The 14,464-nt window shown below is 42.2% G+C and overlaps 1 protein-coding gene across 1 annotated transcript in view; it reads left to right on the top strand.

The window, feature by feature from the left end:
- The first annotated feature begins 445 nt into the window (after positions 1-445).
- The window catches only part of LOC142078796 (ras-related protein Rab-10-like), a 33,220-nt gene continuing 19,201 nt past the window's right edge, over positions 446-14,464 (top strand). The window contains exons 1-3 of the mRNA XM_075141912.1: positions 446-678; positions 7,870-7,930; positions 9,035-9,173. Coding sequence (XP_074998013.1) covers positions 489-678; positions 7,870-7,930; positions 9,035-9,173 — 390 coding nt within the window. The 5' untranslated portion in view covers positions 446-488. The remainder of the gene's footprint in view (positions 679-7,869; positions 7,931-9,034; positions 9,174-14,464) is intronic.

The following is a 14,464-nucleotide window of genomic DNA, read 5'->3' on the forward strand; positions in this document are numbered from 1 at the left end:
CTACAGCGCGGCATTACCTCACGTCAACCATTTTGGTCTCAGTTTCTATCTTTTTAGCAATCATAGGAATTAATTCAGCGTTTGACCGGTTTCGTATTTTCTATAGCACGTGCGCAGATTTTTGGCTGGCGTAACGACGGCAACACTCAGTCAGAGTGCAAAAAAAGCAGAGAGATGCTTTATTCTTCAAAACCGGTTTAAAAAGCCGACGTGGGTCCGGCGCACCTCCTCACCCCGCTCCCCCGCAGCCCAGCACGCCGCTGCAGCATCCGGGGCTCCCTGCGGCGCGGCCCGCCCCACCTGTGCGGGGCGGCGGCCCCGCAGGCGGCGCCGGAGATGGCGCCCGGCCCCGGCCCAGCCGCCGGGCCCCCGCACACCGCGGGCGGGGGCGGCGCCCGCTCCCTCGCAGCGGGGCGGCCCGCGGCGCTGCGGCCCCCGCCCCGCCCCGCCCCACCCCAGCCGGGCCCGGCCGGCACTCGGCGCCCGCCATGGCGGGGCTGGGGCAGGGGCAGGGGCAGGGGCAGGGGCAAGGGGTAGCGGGGAGGCCGCCGCCGCTGCTGGTGAAAATCGTGATGGCCGGGGAGACCTGCGTGGGGAAGACCTCCATCGTGCGGAGGTACACGGAGCCCCGCTCGCCGCCCGCCGGGGCTCCCACCTCCTCCTACTTGGCCACGATCGGTGAGTGACCGCGGGCCGGGGGCGGCCCCCAGGGAGCCGGCTCTGCCGCCGCTGTCCCGCAGCCCCCGGGCCGGCACCTGCCCGTGCCCCCCGGGCGCACCCGCCGGCCTGCCGCCCCTCAGCGCCCGCGCCCCGTACCCCCCGCTGCCCACCAGCCCTCCGGGAAGCGGGGCCCCGCCGGCCGGTGGCGGGCGGCTGCGTAGGCACGGCCGCGCTCACCGCACGCCCCGAGGGACTGGCGTGTGTCCCGGTGGGCCGGCAGAGGCCTGGGCGCCCACTTCGCTCCCTCTCCTCATCCCCTCCGCCGCGGTGCGCCTCCCGCCCGCAGGCCGCGGGTGCAGTCTCAAACACAGCCTTCCCGGCACTGGCAGCTCGGCACTGCCTGCCTCGGAGATGTCATCTCCCTCTGTCAATCTGTTGCCTGTGTCCAGCCACGTCTTGCAACTTACACCTTGGCAGAGGTTTGCCAGGGTGTCAGGAGACATGTCGCCTTGGCTCCAGAACCTCTTTGTGCCGGCTGTTGCACTGTCCTTGCTGTTTGTCTGCGGGATTTGGAACCTGCTGTTTTTTTCAGCTTATGGAGACAACTTGTTTCTCACTGTTCCTTAATGCCCAGGACAGAGGCCCTGTTGCTGCACACCAGTGTGGGTCAGAGAGAACGGTATCTACCTCAAAGAGTTGTCAGATGTCAGTAAAATGCCCAGGTCCTCCATCTTTCATGCTAGAAAGGGATGTAACTTTGTGCTAATAATTTTAACGGTATAAAGTCAAGATGTCTTCTACTGTAGATACCCGCGTGTGTGATTATTAAAGCAGAGCCATTGCTGTGATGGAAATAATTAGCCCTGCCAGACCAAGGCGGTTTTGTGCTGCACCACCACGCTGCCTTCCCCGGCACCTCTGCAGGTGGGGGGTGATGGGGAACTCCCCACTGCTGTGGTGCGCCAGGCCCATGGTGCCCTGGGGAATGGCAAGGTGACTGTCCACATGCTGAAAACCGGGTCATCAGCATGAAAACGAGTAACGTGGGTGCAGTGGTTTGATTTGCCGTGGAGATTTTCCCAATTTCTGATTGGGAAATTTTCATTTTTAAAAGTTTGCGTGTGTGTAAGAATTTTTTTTCATTTTCTGTGCTCTTGAAAAGAAAGTGAAAGTATGCACAAGAAATTGTGTGTTCCTGCATTTGGAATATGCATGTCTCTCTCATACATTTTTCAGTGTGGGAGGAGTTGGCTTAACTGAATAAATGACAGATAGTAGCTGTGGCAGCAACCACTGTGGTCCAGGGAATACTTAATGTGCATGAGATGACTTGACCTGCCCGCATGAGAACAGCTGAACTTAAACCACTTTTTATTTTCTTGCCATTCTTGCAAAGCAGCTTCTGAAACCAACAGGAACAAAAAAGGAAGAACACAAGTAGCAGTGAAGTCATGAAATTGATCCTTATAACAGGCAACTTGTTACCAGGCTTAAGCAAGGAATCCCAAAGAATGGCTGTGAAAATAAACATCAGCTTTGTTGATGCATTTTATATTGGAATATAGATTCCTGACTGTAAGATTATTATTTTGAGACACAGTTTCTTCTACTCTTCTACTCTTAATTCAGTCAACTGCAGAGTCAAAAACTCTTGTATGGTGATGATATTAAGAATTCTCCTAGAGAAGCTGGCGGCTCACGGCCTAGACAGGTGCACTCTTCGCTGGGTAAAAAACCGGCTGGACGGCCGAGCCCAGAGAGTTGTGGTCAACGGAGTTAAATCCAGTTGGCGGCCGGTCACGAGCGGTGTTCCCCAGGGCTCAGTACTGGGGCTGGTCTTGTTCGATATCTTTATCAATGATCTGGACGAGGGAATCGAGTGCTCCCTCAGTAAGTTTGCAGATGACACCAAGTTGGGCGGGAGTGTTGATCTGCTGGAGGGTAGGAAGGCTCTGCAGAGGGACCTGGATCGATGGGCCGAGGCCAATTGTATGAGGTTCAACAAGGCCAAGTGCCGGGTCCTGCACTTCGGCCACAACAACCCCAGGCAACGCTACAGGCTTGGGGAAGAGTGGCTGGAAAGCTGCCCAGAGGAAAAGGACCTGGGGGTGCTGATTGACAGCCGGCTGAACATGAGCCGGCAGTGTGCTCAGGTGGCCAAGAAGGCCAACGGCATCCTGGCCTGTATCAGAAACACTGTGGCCAGCAGGAGTAGGGAGGTGATCGTGCCCCTGTACTCGGCACTGGTGAGGCCGCACCTCGAATCCTGTGTTCAGTTTTGGGCCCCTCACTACAAGAAGGACATGGAGGTGCTGGAGCGTGTCCAGAGGAGGGCAACGAAGCTGGTGAAGGGCCTGGAGCACAAGTCTTATGAGGAGCGGCTGAGGGAACTGGGGTTGTTTAGCCTGGAGAAGAGGAGGCTGAGGGGAGACCTTATCGTGCTCCACAACTACCTGAAAGGAGGTTGTAGTGAGGTGGGTGTTGGTCTCTTCTGCCAAGTAACTAATGATAGGACGAGAGGAAATGGCCTCAAGTTGCGCCAAGGGAGGTTTAGATTGGACATTAGGAAAAATTTCTTTACTGAAAGAGTGGTCAGGCCTTGGAAGAGGCTGCCCAGGGAAGTGGTGGAGTCACCATCCCTGGAAGTATTTAAAAGACGTGTAGATGAGGCGCTTAGGGACATGGTTTAGTGGGCATGGTGTGTTGGGTTGACGGTTGGACTCGATGATCTTAGAGGTCTTTTCCAACCTGTATGATTCTATGATTCTATGATTCTAAGAATAGATTTTCCAAGTTGTGGGTTGAAACAGTTTAAGGAATAGTTAAGATACAAGAGTTTGGTGACAGTTATGGACTGAGATTAACCTTATTACTCTTCCTGCAACCTATTCTTGAGAGATTTAAAAACTTTTTAAACAAATGTTTATCTGAAATGTAAATGAATCATCCAAATGTGGTATTTGTTACCTGAATGTGATTTAAAAGTTATTTCTGAAATACCGTGTTCCATTTAATTCCATTTTAGGAGGTGTATTAGAGCTTAGACTTTTAAAACGAATGGGATTGTGAGTGATGGCTTCCGAAAGAGTAAGGTTGGAAGTTTCTTTTTCATGAAGACAGCTACAACCAAGAGCATGGTCTATAGGTTGTGGCCCGTAATGGTGTAAAGGAAGAAGACACAATGCAATAGCTTTTCTGTTCGTGATGTCTTCTCCCTCTTTGTTGAAACCACCAAAACAAATAACGGTTTTCATCCAGATGCCTGTTTCATACAAGCTCAGTCAAAGGATCCCTGTCTGTCTTGCAGCCTATTGAATGCTTGTCTGATGTTAATTGATTTTTCACCCTACCTGTCCAGCTGGAACGGTTAAAGTAGAGAGAAGATTATCCAGTCTCTCAGCCATCCGAGTTCCCTGACAAAATCACGTGCTACCCCCTTCCTTAGTGGCAAAGGATTGTAGGCACAGAAATTCAAAGGTTGTTGAAAGCCTCATTTCTGTGTCATCATGAATCACAGGTTTGTGTTACTAGGAAAAACCCTAGTGTTATTGCAGGGGGAAAAAAAAACCCCAAACATTTTGTAGTAGGCTCCAGTAGTAGTGAACTTTTCTAAAATTATGTATTTTATGGAAAGAAAAATGCATCCACAGTAAATTTTCACTGAAAGCTTTTTATGCAGCACTTAAACACGCAAGGCTGGGTGCCCTTCCTCCTCTTCAATTACGCAGTTTAGGTAAATTATAAGCAGTTATAGTTTTCTAATTAAACTTATACGCATCATAAGGCAGATGCATTGTATTATGAATAGACTATAAAGAATAAATGTTTTTGTTTAAACAATGGCATTGCATATAAAACCATAGAGAAAGTTTATGAACAAAAAAAACCCTGTATACAAGTGAACAGGATTGTGATCTTACAGGCTGCGAGGTTGTTACTCTGCTGTATTACAGTGGCTGTGGTCCCACAGCACACACGTTTTCTGTAGAGGTGTGAGTCCTCCCTCCTTTTGCTTTTTAATACCTATATTTAAAAAAAAAGGATTTATTAAGAGTGAAGTTGCAAATTCAAGTGATTTATGCATTTGTTTCTAATGCACGATGAATAAGAGAACCAGCTCTGAAGTCTGTGTAGAATCCCTGATACTGACTTCAGAAGGAAATGAAGTAGAGTTAATCAACAAAACCGAACCATATTGAAGGTAGACATGTCCTTTGTTAGCAACACTAATAGTAATCCACATCTTAATTCCTTTCTTTTTTTTATAAGGCTGGATTTTTTGTCACTCTTACTTCCCTAACAAACCATCTTATCACATCAGTTGCTTTTCTTACCAAAACAGTAATTATCAGTACTTGTGACCGCTGAGGTACCACTCCGCTTCCGATATTCCTTGACACGTACAGGAAAAGAGTCTGATTCCAGTAATGCACAACAGCTAGTAAGTGTTAAGTATGGGTAGGAGTAACACGGTGGAAACTCAACCCACAACATCTCACTGGGCGCTTGTCCAGCTTGGGCACAGGAGTTGATTCCAACTGCTTCCCTGTTTCCAGAATTGAAGACGCTGTATGACAGTAAGTGGGCTTAGGTAGAACCTGCACCTGGGCATGTACCACCCTCTGTCCATGCTATCACTGTTGCATCCTGCTAAGCTGCTCAAACTCGCGTTTTCTCTGGATAGACATATTTTTTTGAGCCTTTTATATCAGGAACTTGCCAGCTGTATTGGGGTGAAAAGTGTGTTGTCATTTTCTAGGCTAGCTGCAAAAGACCTCGTTGAAGAGGACTTCTGCAGGTGGCCAACAACTATTTTACAGATATTGAGGGAAGAGAGGGGCAATTCACGGCTGAAGTCCCCTGTGGCTGACTATTTTGATGCTTTTTAGACCTAATTGTCTTTAAGGTGCCTCAGTCCTAATACGGGCATATTTATTATTTGGAATATAAAGAAAAGAAATTAATCTAATGGCTATAAAACTTGGAAATAACAACTAGAATTTGAACTTGTACCCAGCATACTCCTTCTTGGTTTTATTTGACAGCTTAAAAGAAGCAAGTACAAGCTGTTGCATTCAAATAACATTTATCTCAAGAGCGGTAATCAATGCTCGCTTTGTTATGTTGATCATGTTGTATAATACATGGGCCTAAAAGCATCTGAAATCTGTGAGCTGTCTTTGGCATTGTATTTCTCATTTTTCTTTTCTGTCTTTCCAATTTGCTAAGTTTGCTGGAAATTTCATATAAAGACATGAACAATTCATGCATGCAGAACATATTGACTTGTGTTTTTCACTAACATTCATTGACCTTTTAGGTCAATAAATTTTGAAGTTGACTTAAGAAGTCAATAAGCCTTATTTTAATTTAGATTAAGTTTTAGTCTGATTCAGCATTCTGCTTCCCTTTTTATAAATTAAAAAAAGCGTATAGCAATTTATTATTAAAATGTATGTCAACTGAGAACTGTTTCCTATAGGTCTGGGAATCCCTGTCTGGATTATAAGTTTTTGCTGTATTCCCAATGCACCATTTGAAAGTGACATTCCAGCCTCCCAGTGCGTGCTCTGTCCCTCTCAACTGCTCTAACATCAACTGTAGGAAGTGATACAGATAATTAAACAAAACCATGTGAATTTCAGGAGCAAATCTTTTCCATCACATTGGAATTTCACCTTACATGAGCAAATTTGACTTAAATTACATTTCCATCTGACATTATTAATTCCATCAAGGAAGCTTTGTGTAATATTAATTACAGATACCAATTATATTATTTCATCTTTCCTTTCCGTTGGAGCTTCAATAAAAATTCATCAAGTGAAGGACATGATTATCATCATAATTTTAAAAATCCACCTAAACTATTTTACCACATACACACAAAAATGTTAATAGCATTGGAATCATGCATGTGAGAGTGTACTTGTCAAAGTTTTGTGCACAATACATCCGTCAGTAAAAAGGAAGGGAGCATTTCCTCCACTGCGTTTTTGGTTTACTGCCATGGGTGCTTTCCGTTGATAAAGTAATTTCGCAGACAGGTTCTTACAGAAATCCGTGCAATGGTATTAACTTAAAATTTTTGTGCTTTTTCAATCTGTTTAGTTCTTTCAAATGACATTACTATTGGAGAAAAGCCACTCTGAAGTCATGTTAAGTCGCCATATTTTGACCTTATGGAATTTTGACCATGCAGTATGGCCAGCTATCGCAATGTCACCTTAACTTCACTTAATATAATTGACAAAAATAGCCATATTGTTTTTCAGTGGAAAAAAAAATGAGCAGAGAAATTATCAAACAGTATTTCAAATTTCAGCAATAAGTAATTGGAAGAAAAATGGTTAACTGAGGGAATGCGTCACTCTAAGATAGCAGCTGATGGCTGGCAGATTCTTATATTAAGATTGGAGCTTCAACAACCCATAAATCCAGGTGTCATCTACCACATTTGGAGTACTAATTTGATCATATAATAAAGGAAAACACTATAAATTACAAGGAAATTATCTTTGAGGAAGGATCTGTAGTGTATGTAGAGACAACATTCTGTGCTGATTTCAAGTGCTAATGCTTGATTTTAGCATTAGCACCCTGAATCTGGGATACACAGTGATTAAGGCTGTAGAGACAATCCTAATTTTGAATGAAATCCAGTGTATGTTTGTCTTTGCATTTATCTAGTATAGCTAATTCCTGTTCATGTAACCCTAGATTTTTTTTTTAGGGATTTGGAAGTACGGACAGAAAAATGGTGGTGTGCATGAAACAGCTTTGTAAGCATTTCTACCTCCCCATTCATAGTTGCCACACTGTTGTGATGAAACTGGAAACAACTGAAATCACCAATATATTTGCCAAGTATTATTGTGCATAGGCCATGAAACTGCTCTCATGTCACTTGCCTATTCATGGAAATACCTACATATAGTTTCAGAGTATCTGCACCTTTGCTTTGACCTGACCCTCCATTGCTTTGTATTGTATTTGTGGAATGTATGGCACATAGTTGTTTTCACCATTGAATAATTTCCTTTTACAACTTCCATTTTGAATGTATATGGTTGGCTAGTTATTCTTTGTTTGACATAGTTCCTTTTCACTTTCTGTTCAAAATTGCATGATAACTAGAGCTAAGAAACAATCTTCAAATGGAATCCATGTCATTATGAAAAATGTTACAGATTTTCTTCTTTCTTCTAGGCATTGATTTTAAAGTAAAGCTAGTAACGCTTAATGATACAAGAGTGAAACTTCAAATATGGTAAGTTTTAATTTATATCACAAATGAGAGCCAACTAAATTACATTACAGCATGAAAAATCTCATCTGCTTTTAATTGTGTGTCTTCCTAAAGTGCAATTGTTCCTACTAGGTCATTTTAAATTTTGAATTTGGCCTAGCAACTAATAAATTTGAATTTTTTGCAGCAACTAATGTAAGTTAAAAAGAGAGTTGTTGCTAGGTTGATTTAACAGTAAAACTTGCAGCATACAAACAGTGCATATCTACGATCCATATTAAGTATATTTAATTGTATAGAACATTGAGGGAAGTGACAAAGCAAGAAAATTTTACATTTCATTACCCATCAAATGCATGTTCAAAAGGGTCACCGAGAGAAAGCAAGTAAGATGAATCTTTGGGAACCTACACTCTATTTTTTGTTTTTGAAGTTGTTTCTAAAGGCTATATAGGGCTACTGACAGCCATCTCTCCAGGCATCCAATACTGAAGGTTATCTATATTTACCAGTATATAACTTCTCTAGGAGTAACCCTGTGCATGAATTATCTGACCAGTATTAGGTCTGCAGTTATTCCATCCCAGCTTTTAATACAAAAGTCTTGGAGACTTGTTTACAGCTTTCTTAAGGCATAACTATGTGTAGGAATCTCTGCATCCCTGTATTTTATGGCTTTTTTCCCAAAACCTACCTTCCATCTAAACCAGTTTACTGTCTGTGTCACAGTTTATAATGGGCTTGTCAGAATATGGGATGTCATCTGACTTTTGCAGTGCTTGTACTCCAGATTTTTTTTTATCACCTGAGTTGTACTGATCTTAATGATTATGTATATAAAGAAGCAATGGTGGGCTTGAAGTTACACTCAGACTTCAACCACTGGTTTAGCTTCCCTAGGAGGGCTGTATTATTCAGAATAAATTTCCAGTGTGTTTCTTTCACTGCTGTATCTGGCACCCAGATCTTCTCTCATGCTTATCTTTTCTTGTTCCTTTCATGTTAGGGTACACCGTTCAAAATTTGGACAATACTCCTTAAAATAAAGTGATTTTTCTTGAGGGTTCTGCAGTTTGATCATCTTTTTTTGTTTGTGTGTGTGTGATTTCTTACAATTTCTTTCAGGGATACTGCTGGCCAGGAACGATTCCATACACTTAGTACTAGCTATTTTCGTGGCGCACAGGGCTTTGTTCTTGTATATGACATCACAAATCTGGACAGTTTTCAAAATATAACAAGCTGGATGAAAGACATACATGAGGTAAATATATCTAATAGTGGTTGATCTCTTCATGAAGGTAGTTAATGAGTTACTGCAGTTAATGTTTTAAATGACTGTATGAGATTTATTCTTGGTCCTTGAGCTGTATGTTTCCAACCAGAATTTCTTACATTTAACTCAGCACACAGTATGATAGCAGGATTACTGTTATCTGAAACTGGAATACAGTGTAGATTATCCAGGACAAGCCCATGGTGATGCAGGAGTGTTTTCTGAAGTACTTTTAAAACACAGCTTCCAATCTGGTTTTGCGTATGCTGAGTTATGGTGTTTTTGTCTGCGTACAAGCCAATCTCCATGAGCTCATCCCAGGATTTTAATTGGCTTCCCTGTCAAAATTCCATATCACAGCTAGTGATTTCCCTTTCCTAATTTCTTTACTTTAGTGTAGTTACCTTGTCCCAAGAATCAAAAGAAACAAATCAAACTAAACATCCTCTTTGCCCTTGCTGGATATTCCCTTTGAGAGGATGGTTTCAAGAGGGAGGAACTGGGGGAGGAAAAGGAGAATCCCTTTTTGGTGGCAGTGAGCTGTTTGGTTAGCTCAGCTGGTTGTGGTACTGCAGCCAGAAACACGTGCTTTCATGTGACGTAGGAAGTGATTCAACAGCACATGGCTGCCAGACAGGGAGTGAGTGTTCCCACCTCCCTTCCTGCTCCTGAACGTTGATTCCCACTGTGCTGCTTCTGCAGCTTGTCAGAGCCCTCTGAGATTAACTCTGACTGTCTAATGTGGTAGAAAACTAACACAGCAAAACCAGTTGGATGGTTTTCTGCTCCATCAGTGAGTTTAAGAGGTTCATAGAAAGGTCTGACAGTTATCGGAGTTGGCGCAAGGTAAACAGGTAGGAGTAGGAAGGCCAGGAGAAGAACATGGGGGAACAACGTGAGGGAGGAACCAGGGAGGGAGGAGTGGGCAAGCCCTTAGACATCAGATCATTCAGCTGCCTATAACCCTGTGCCCTGAGTCTTTATTGCTAGGTCTCTCTTGATGTGTTCTCTGTTGGGTAGAGGCAGGTCAGTTCTAGAATAGAATAGTTCAGCCCGGAGGGACCTACAACGATCATCCAGTCCAGCTGCCTGACCACTTCAGGGCTGGCCAAAAGTTAAAGCATGTTGTTAAGGGTATTGTCCAAATGCCTCTTAAACGCTGACAGGCTTGGGGCATCGACCGCCTCTCTAGGAAGCCTGTTCCAGTGTTTGACCTCGGTAAAGAAGTGTTTCCTGATGTCCAGTCTAAACCTCCCCTGGCGAGGCTTTTGAACCATTCCCACGGGTCCTGCCACCGAGTACCAGGGAGAAGAGCTCAGCACCTCCCTCTCCACTTCCCCTCCTCAGGAAGCTGTAGAGAGCAATGAGATTGCCCTAAGCAGTAGCATGGAAGTTTGTAGTTAGCGTCCTTGTGTAAGTTAGTATGCCTGTGTAGGAATCCAAGCAAGATAGTGCTCTTTGTTGATTAAGTAAACATTCAGGCAGTTTTTGGAGTACCCTGTGAATTGGTAGGAATATGACATGATGGATGGGAGAGTTCATCTTGGGAAAGCGGGCTCGAAATAAAACCATCAAACACATCCTTTTCTCTCGTGACAGCTTGAATATACGGATGAATTAATGAACTACACATGGTCATATATCCAGTAATACACACATAGGATGTCTTATACTCTCGGTAAAACACTACATTTACATTAGCTCAGTATTAAGAACATTACTATGGTGACCTAGTACGTCGTTATCTTTGACCTTAGAGCCATCTTAAAAGTCTTAGTGGCAACAGAGCCTAACTTCAGTTAGGTGTTACAAAGGAGCTTTGATGATACAATATTCTTACTGGTTGTCTGCACACACTTCAAACTAACACACGTGTTTTATTACTTCGTTCAGGAGAGCATGTGCCCTTCTCCTGTTAGGCAAACCAACAAAAGTCACAGCTAGATACGCCACTGGATGTACAGTTTCATGATTAGCTAAGGTTTAACTCAGCACATAATATAATAGTTTACTGTTACCTGAAGCTGAAAATGTAGATTATCGATATATATCAATTTTTATATATGCATATATCTATCTATCTGTGTGTATAAATTTATATATAAAATACTGATCTGTCTTCACACTGCCTCCAAAGGGGTCACTTTGTCCTGTCACCTTCAGTTAGATCAACAGGATGGTTGATTCAGTGGGCTACAATGCACAACCATAAACACAAAGAAAGTATCGGGACCGTATGGCTAGGGTGCAGGGAAGGATGGGAATAGCTCTTGTAGCCACATGCAGGCTTAGATCTGCTTAAGTCAATCAGGAAATCACACCTGCACAAGCCTGCTTTCTGTTTGTGACTGTCGTGTAAACATACTCAAGCTATTAATATTTAGATTGTTTAATCTTAACCCCTGAAGGTCCTTTGTTAGTTTAAAATTTTAAAAATGGAAAAATACTCAATTTAAAACAATTTCTGGGAATGTAAATTGCATGATTGATTGTACCAATCTCAAAACTAGCAATTAGTGAGTGTTGTAATAGAGCTAGATAATAATAAAAAATTTAATTTAGTCCTAGTGGGATATCAATTTCTGAAGTGTCTTGGTGAAAATATATGGGGCCATTCATTACAAAAGAAGTGTTTTTAAGCAATAACTGTTAAAACACAGGACATTTCATGAAAATTAATTACTTACTGGAGGTTGGTGACATTTCCTGCATTTGCTTTGGTCTGTGAATGCAAACCAGTATTTAACTCCCCACAAATGCCCAGTATCAAACTGGCTGTTGCTACAGCACCCTTTAAAATATGCAAGCATAGAAAAATTAAATAAAATTTAAAAAGGGAAACAGATACGCATTTCATTAAACACCAAACTAATAGGTAATGTAAAGCTTGCACCTGAACCAATCAAACAGGATTTTTTGAGACAATTCAGTTATTACATTACACTCTCATTTTTTACTTCTTTGTACACAGAGATTTTAAACAGATTTTTTTTTTTAAAAATCTGTTGTGTGCTAAGCCATTTTTACAACATTTGAAAATAACAATGTAAGCAATTTAGCATTCCTAAAAATTCCATTGATTCTATAAAAACTGACCAGTCAGTGCTATTACAATCAGATTACCAGTAGTGTTCTCATTGTATTTCAATTATTTTAAGTGTGGAATACAGCAACTTTCCTATTAAAAATGAATTATTGTTAAAGGAAATTCAAGACACAAATATGCTGCCATATCTGTATTGTTTTAAAATTTGTATTCAGAACTAGAGGAAACCAAATAACATGACTGTACTTAAAAAGCTTACTAGAAAAATATACTCACAGATTAATATCTTAGGACATTATTGACAAATCCAATGGTATTTGTAATGCACTTACTAGGAGCATGATAATTCAGGAAAATTACTTTAGAACCTGAAACCATTCTTTATTTGTAGGATTGCGGGTCATGTCCAATTTATTAAGGTGTTCCTCTTGTCTGCTGACACGGCTTTTAGCTATTGTATGCAGCTGTTCTGAAAGGCTGATTCTGTTTGACCTTTAAAAATTAAATACAAGTAACTGTGTACCAAATCCATTTGCAGAAAACACTTCATTCCGGGATGTTTTGAACAAGATTCCAACTAACACATTGCCAAAAAGTTCCTCACAATAGAGTGGTAAAATGCTCAAACAGGTGCCCATAAGGATCTGGAGATAATAGTTAAAACACGATTCAGCAGGGCCTTGAGCAACCTGACCTGACTTTGAAGTTGGCCCATCTTTGAGCAGAGGGTTAGACCGGATGACTTCCAGAAGTCCTTGCCAACCTAAATCACTCCATGGTTCACGCATGGCATCGGGGTCTCCAAAAGCTTTTGGCATAGATGGTAGGTCCTAGTTTTCTTTTAAATACATTGGACTGGTTTTCATTGTGCTAGTCTCCTGGTGTTGCCACGAAGGTGGCATTACCAGTTCCTAACAATTATCTGCATGCTGGAAATTCTCTGCTAGCACAGAATTTTCTGCATGGGGAAGATAGATTCATTTTCTCATGCAGTAGCAAGTCTTGGTGACATAATTTAGTGTTCTTGGAATACATTAGCTTTCTATTTATACTACCTGAAGAAGTGACCCCTCAACCAGGATATGAAATGCATGGGGCTGTTGGGTTACTGCCATTTTTGCATAGTGCCCTTTTCCGGTTCTGTTCATTTGATGCATCTGAGAGTTGGGATACTGGACTGTCTTTCAGTGTTTCTGCATCATACTTAAATAAAAGCAGCACAGCAAACTGCTTTACGAATGTAAATTAGTTTGACTTCAAACTCTTCTGAGTTTTTCTTCCTTAGATGAGAAAGCTTGATGTCAAAAGGATCGAATTGTTCCAGTTCATAGATGGGTTTGTTGTTACGGCTCTGATTGGAGCTGAAAAGTCTTGTTCTTGTCACTTTGCTAAATTGGTTTATCTCTAATCCCAGATTGGTTACAGGATAAATGGGTTTATATCTAGTTGGGTTTAAGTTTGCTAATAAACAACCAAATTCTATCATTTGTTTATTTCCACTGAAGTCCTGGAAACTAGGCATTTGTAATTGAGGTCATAAGGTGGCACTGAGAAAAATACATGGAAAGAGACATGTATGGGAATCATAATATGAACACTGCCCATGTGATGCTGTCAAAGAGACTGGGAGGACAACATATTTCTAACAAATTACTCTTCATTAATACAAAGGGTAAATTTCTAGTGTTATTGTCTAGTGAGTAGGAAGAAGAAACTTTCTAGCTTTATGGCCTTCCCCAGCTCTGCCTTCATCTTGCTGCATGACCATGGGTATCCTCTTCAGATCTGAAAAATTATATTAATGCTACATTTCTTCTTCAAATACAAACTAATTAAGTATTACCATAACATATTTATCAGGTATGGGTTCTCAATTTCATTGTTTGGGCCTACAAACTTACTTCTGTTCCCTTCTCAAACTGTAATCAATGAGTATCAAAATCGTGCAGCCCTGCACAGCTACCTCCTGGAAATGTGGTGGAGGGGCAAGGTGGTGATTCTGTAAGATCTGTCACTGGATAGGTAGCTTTGCACAACAAGGAGTCTGGATGAGCTGGTAATCACGGTCAGTTTGCTGCAGGGGAGGTTGAGGCCAGACATTCGCTCTAGGGTCTGTGCTCACCATTTAAAAAGTGAAGGGATGGTTTCTTCCAATAACCTGTAAGTTCAAATGTGACGTAGTTCTCTTTCAATAAAAGCGTCTGTGCTACTTTTGATACTCACATGAATTCAC

This window comes from Calonectris borealis, chromosome 2 (genome assembly GCF_964195595.1).
Source record: "Calonectris borealis chromosome 2, bCalBor7.hap1.2, whole genome shotgun sequence".
Lineage (NCBI taxonomy): Eukaryota > Metazoa > Chordata > Aves > Procellariiformes > Procellariidae > Calonectris > Calonectris borealis.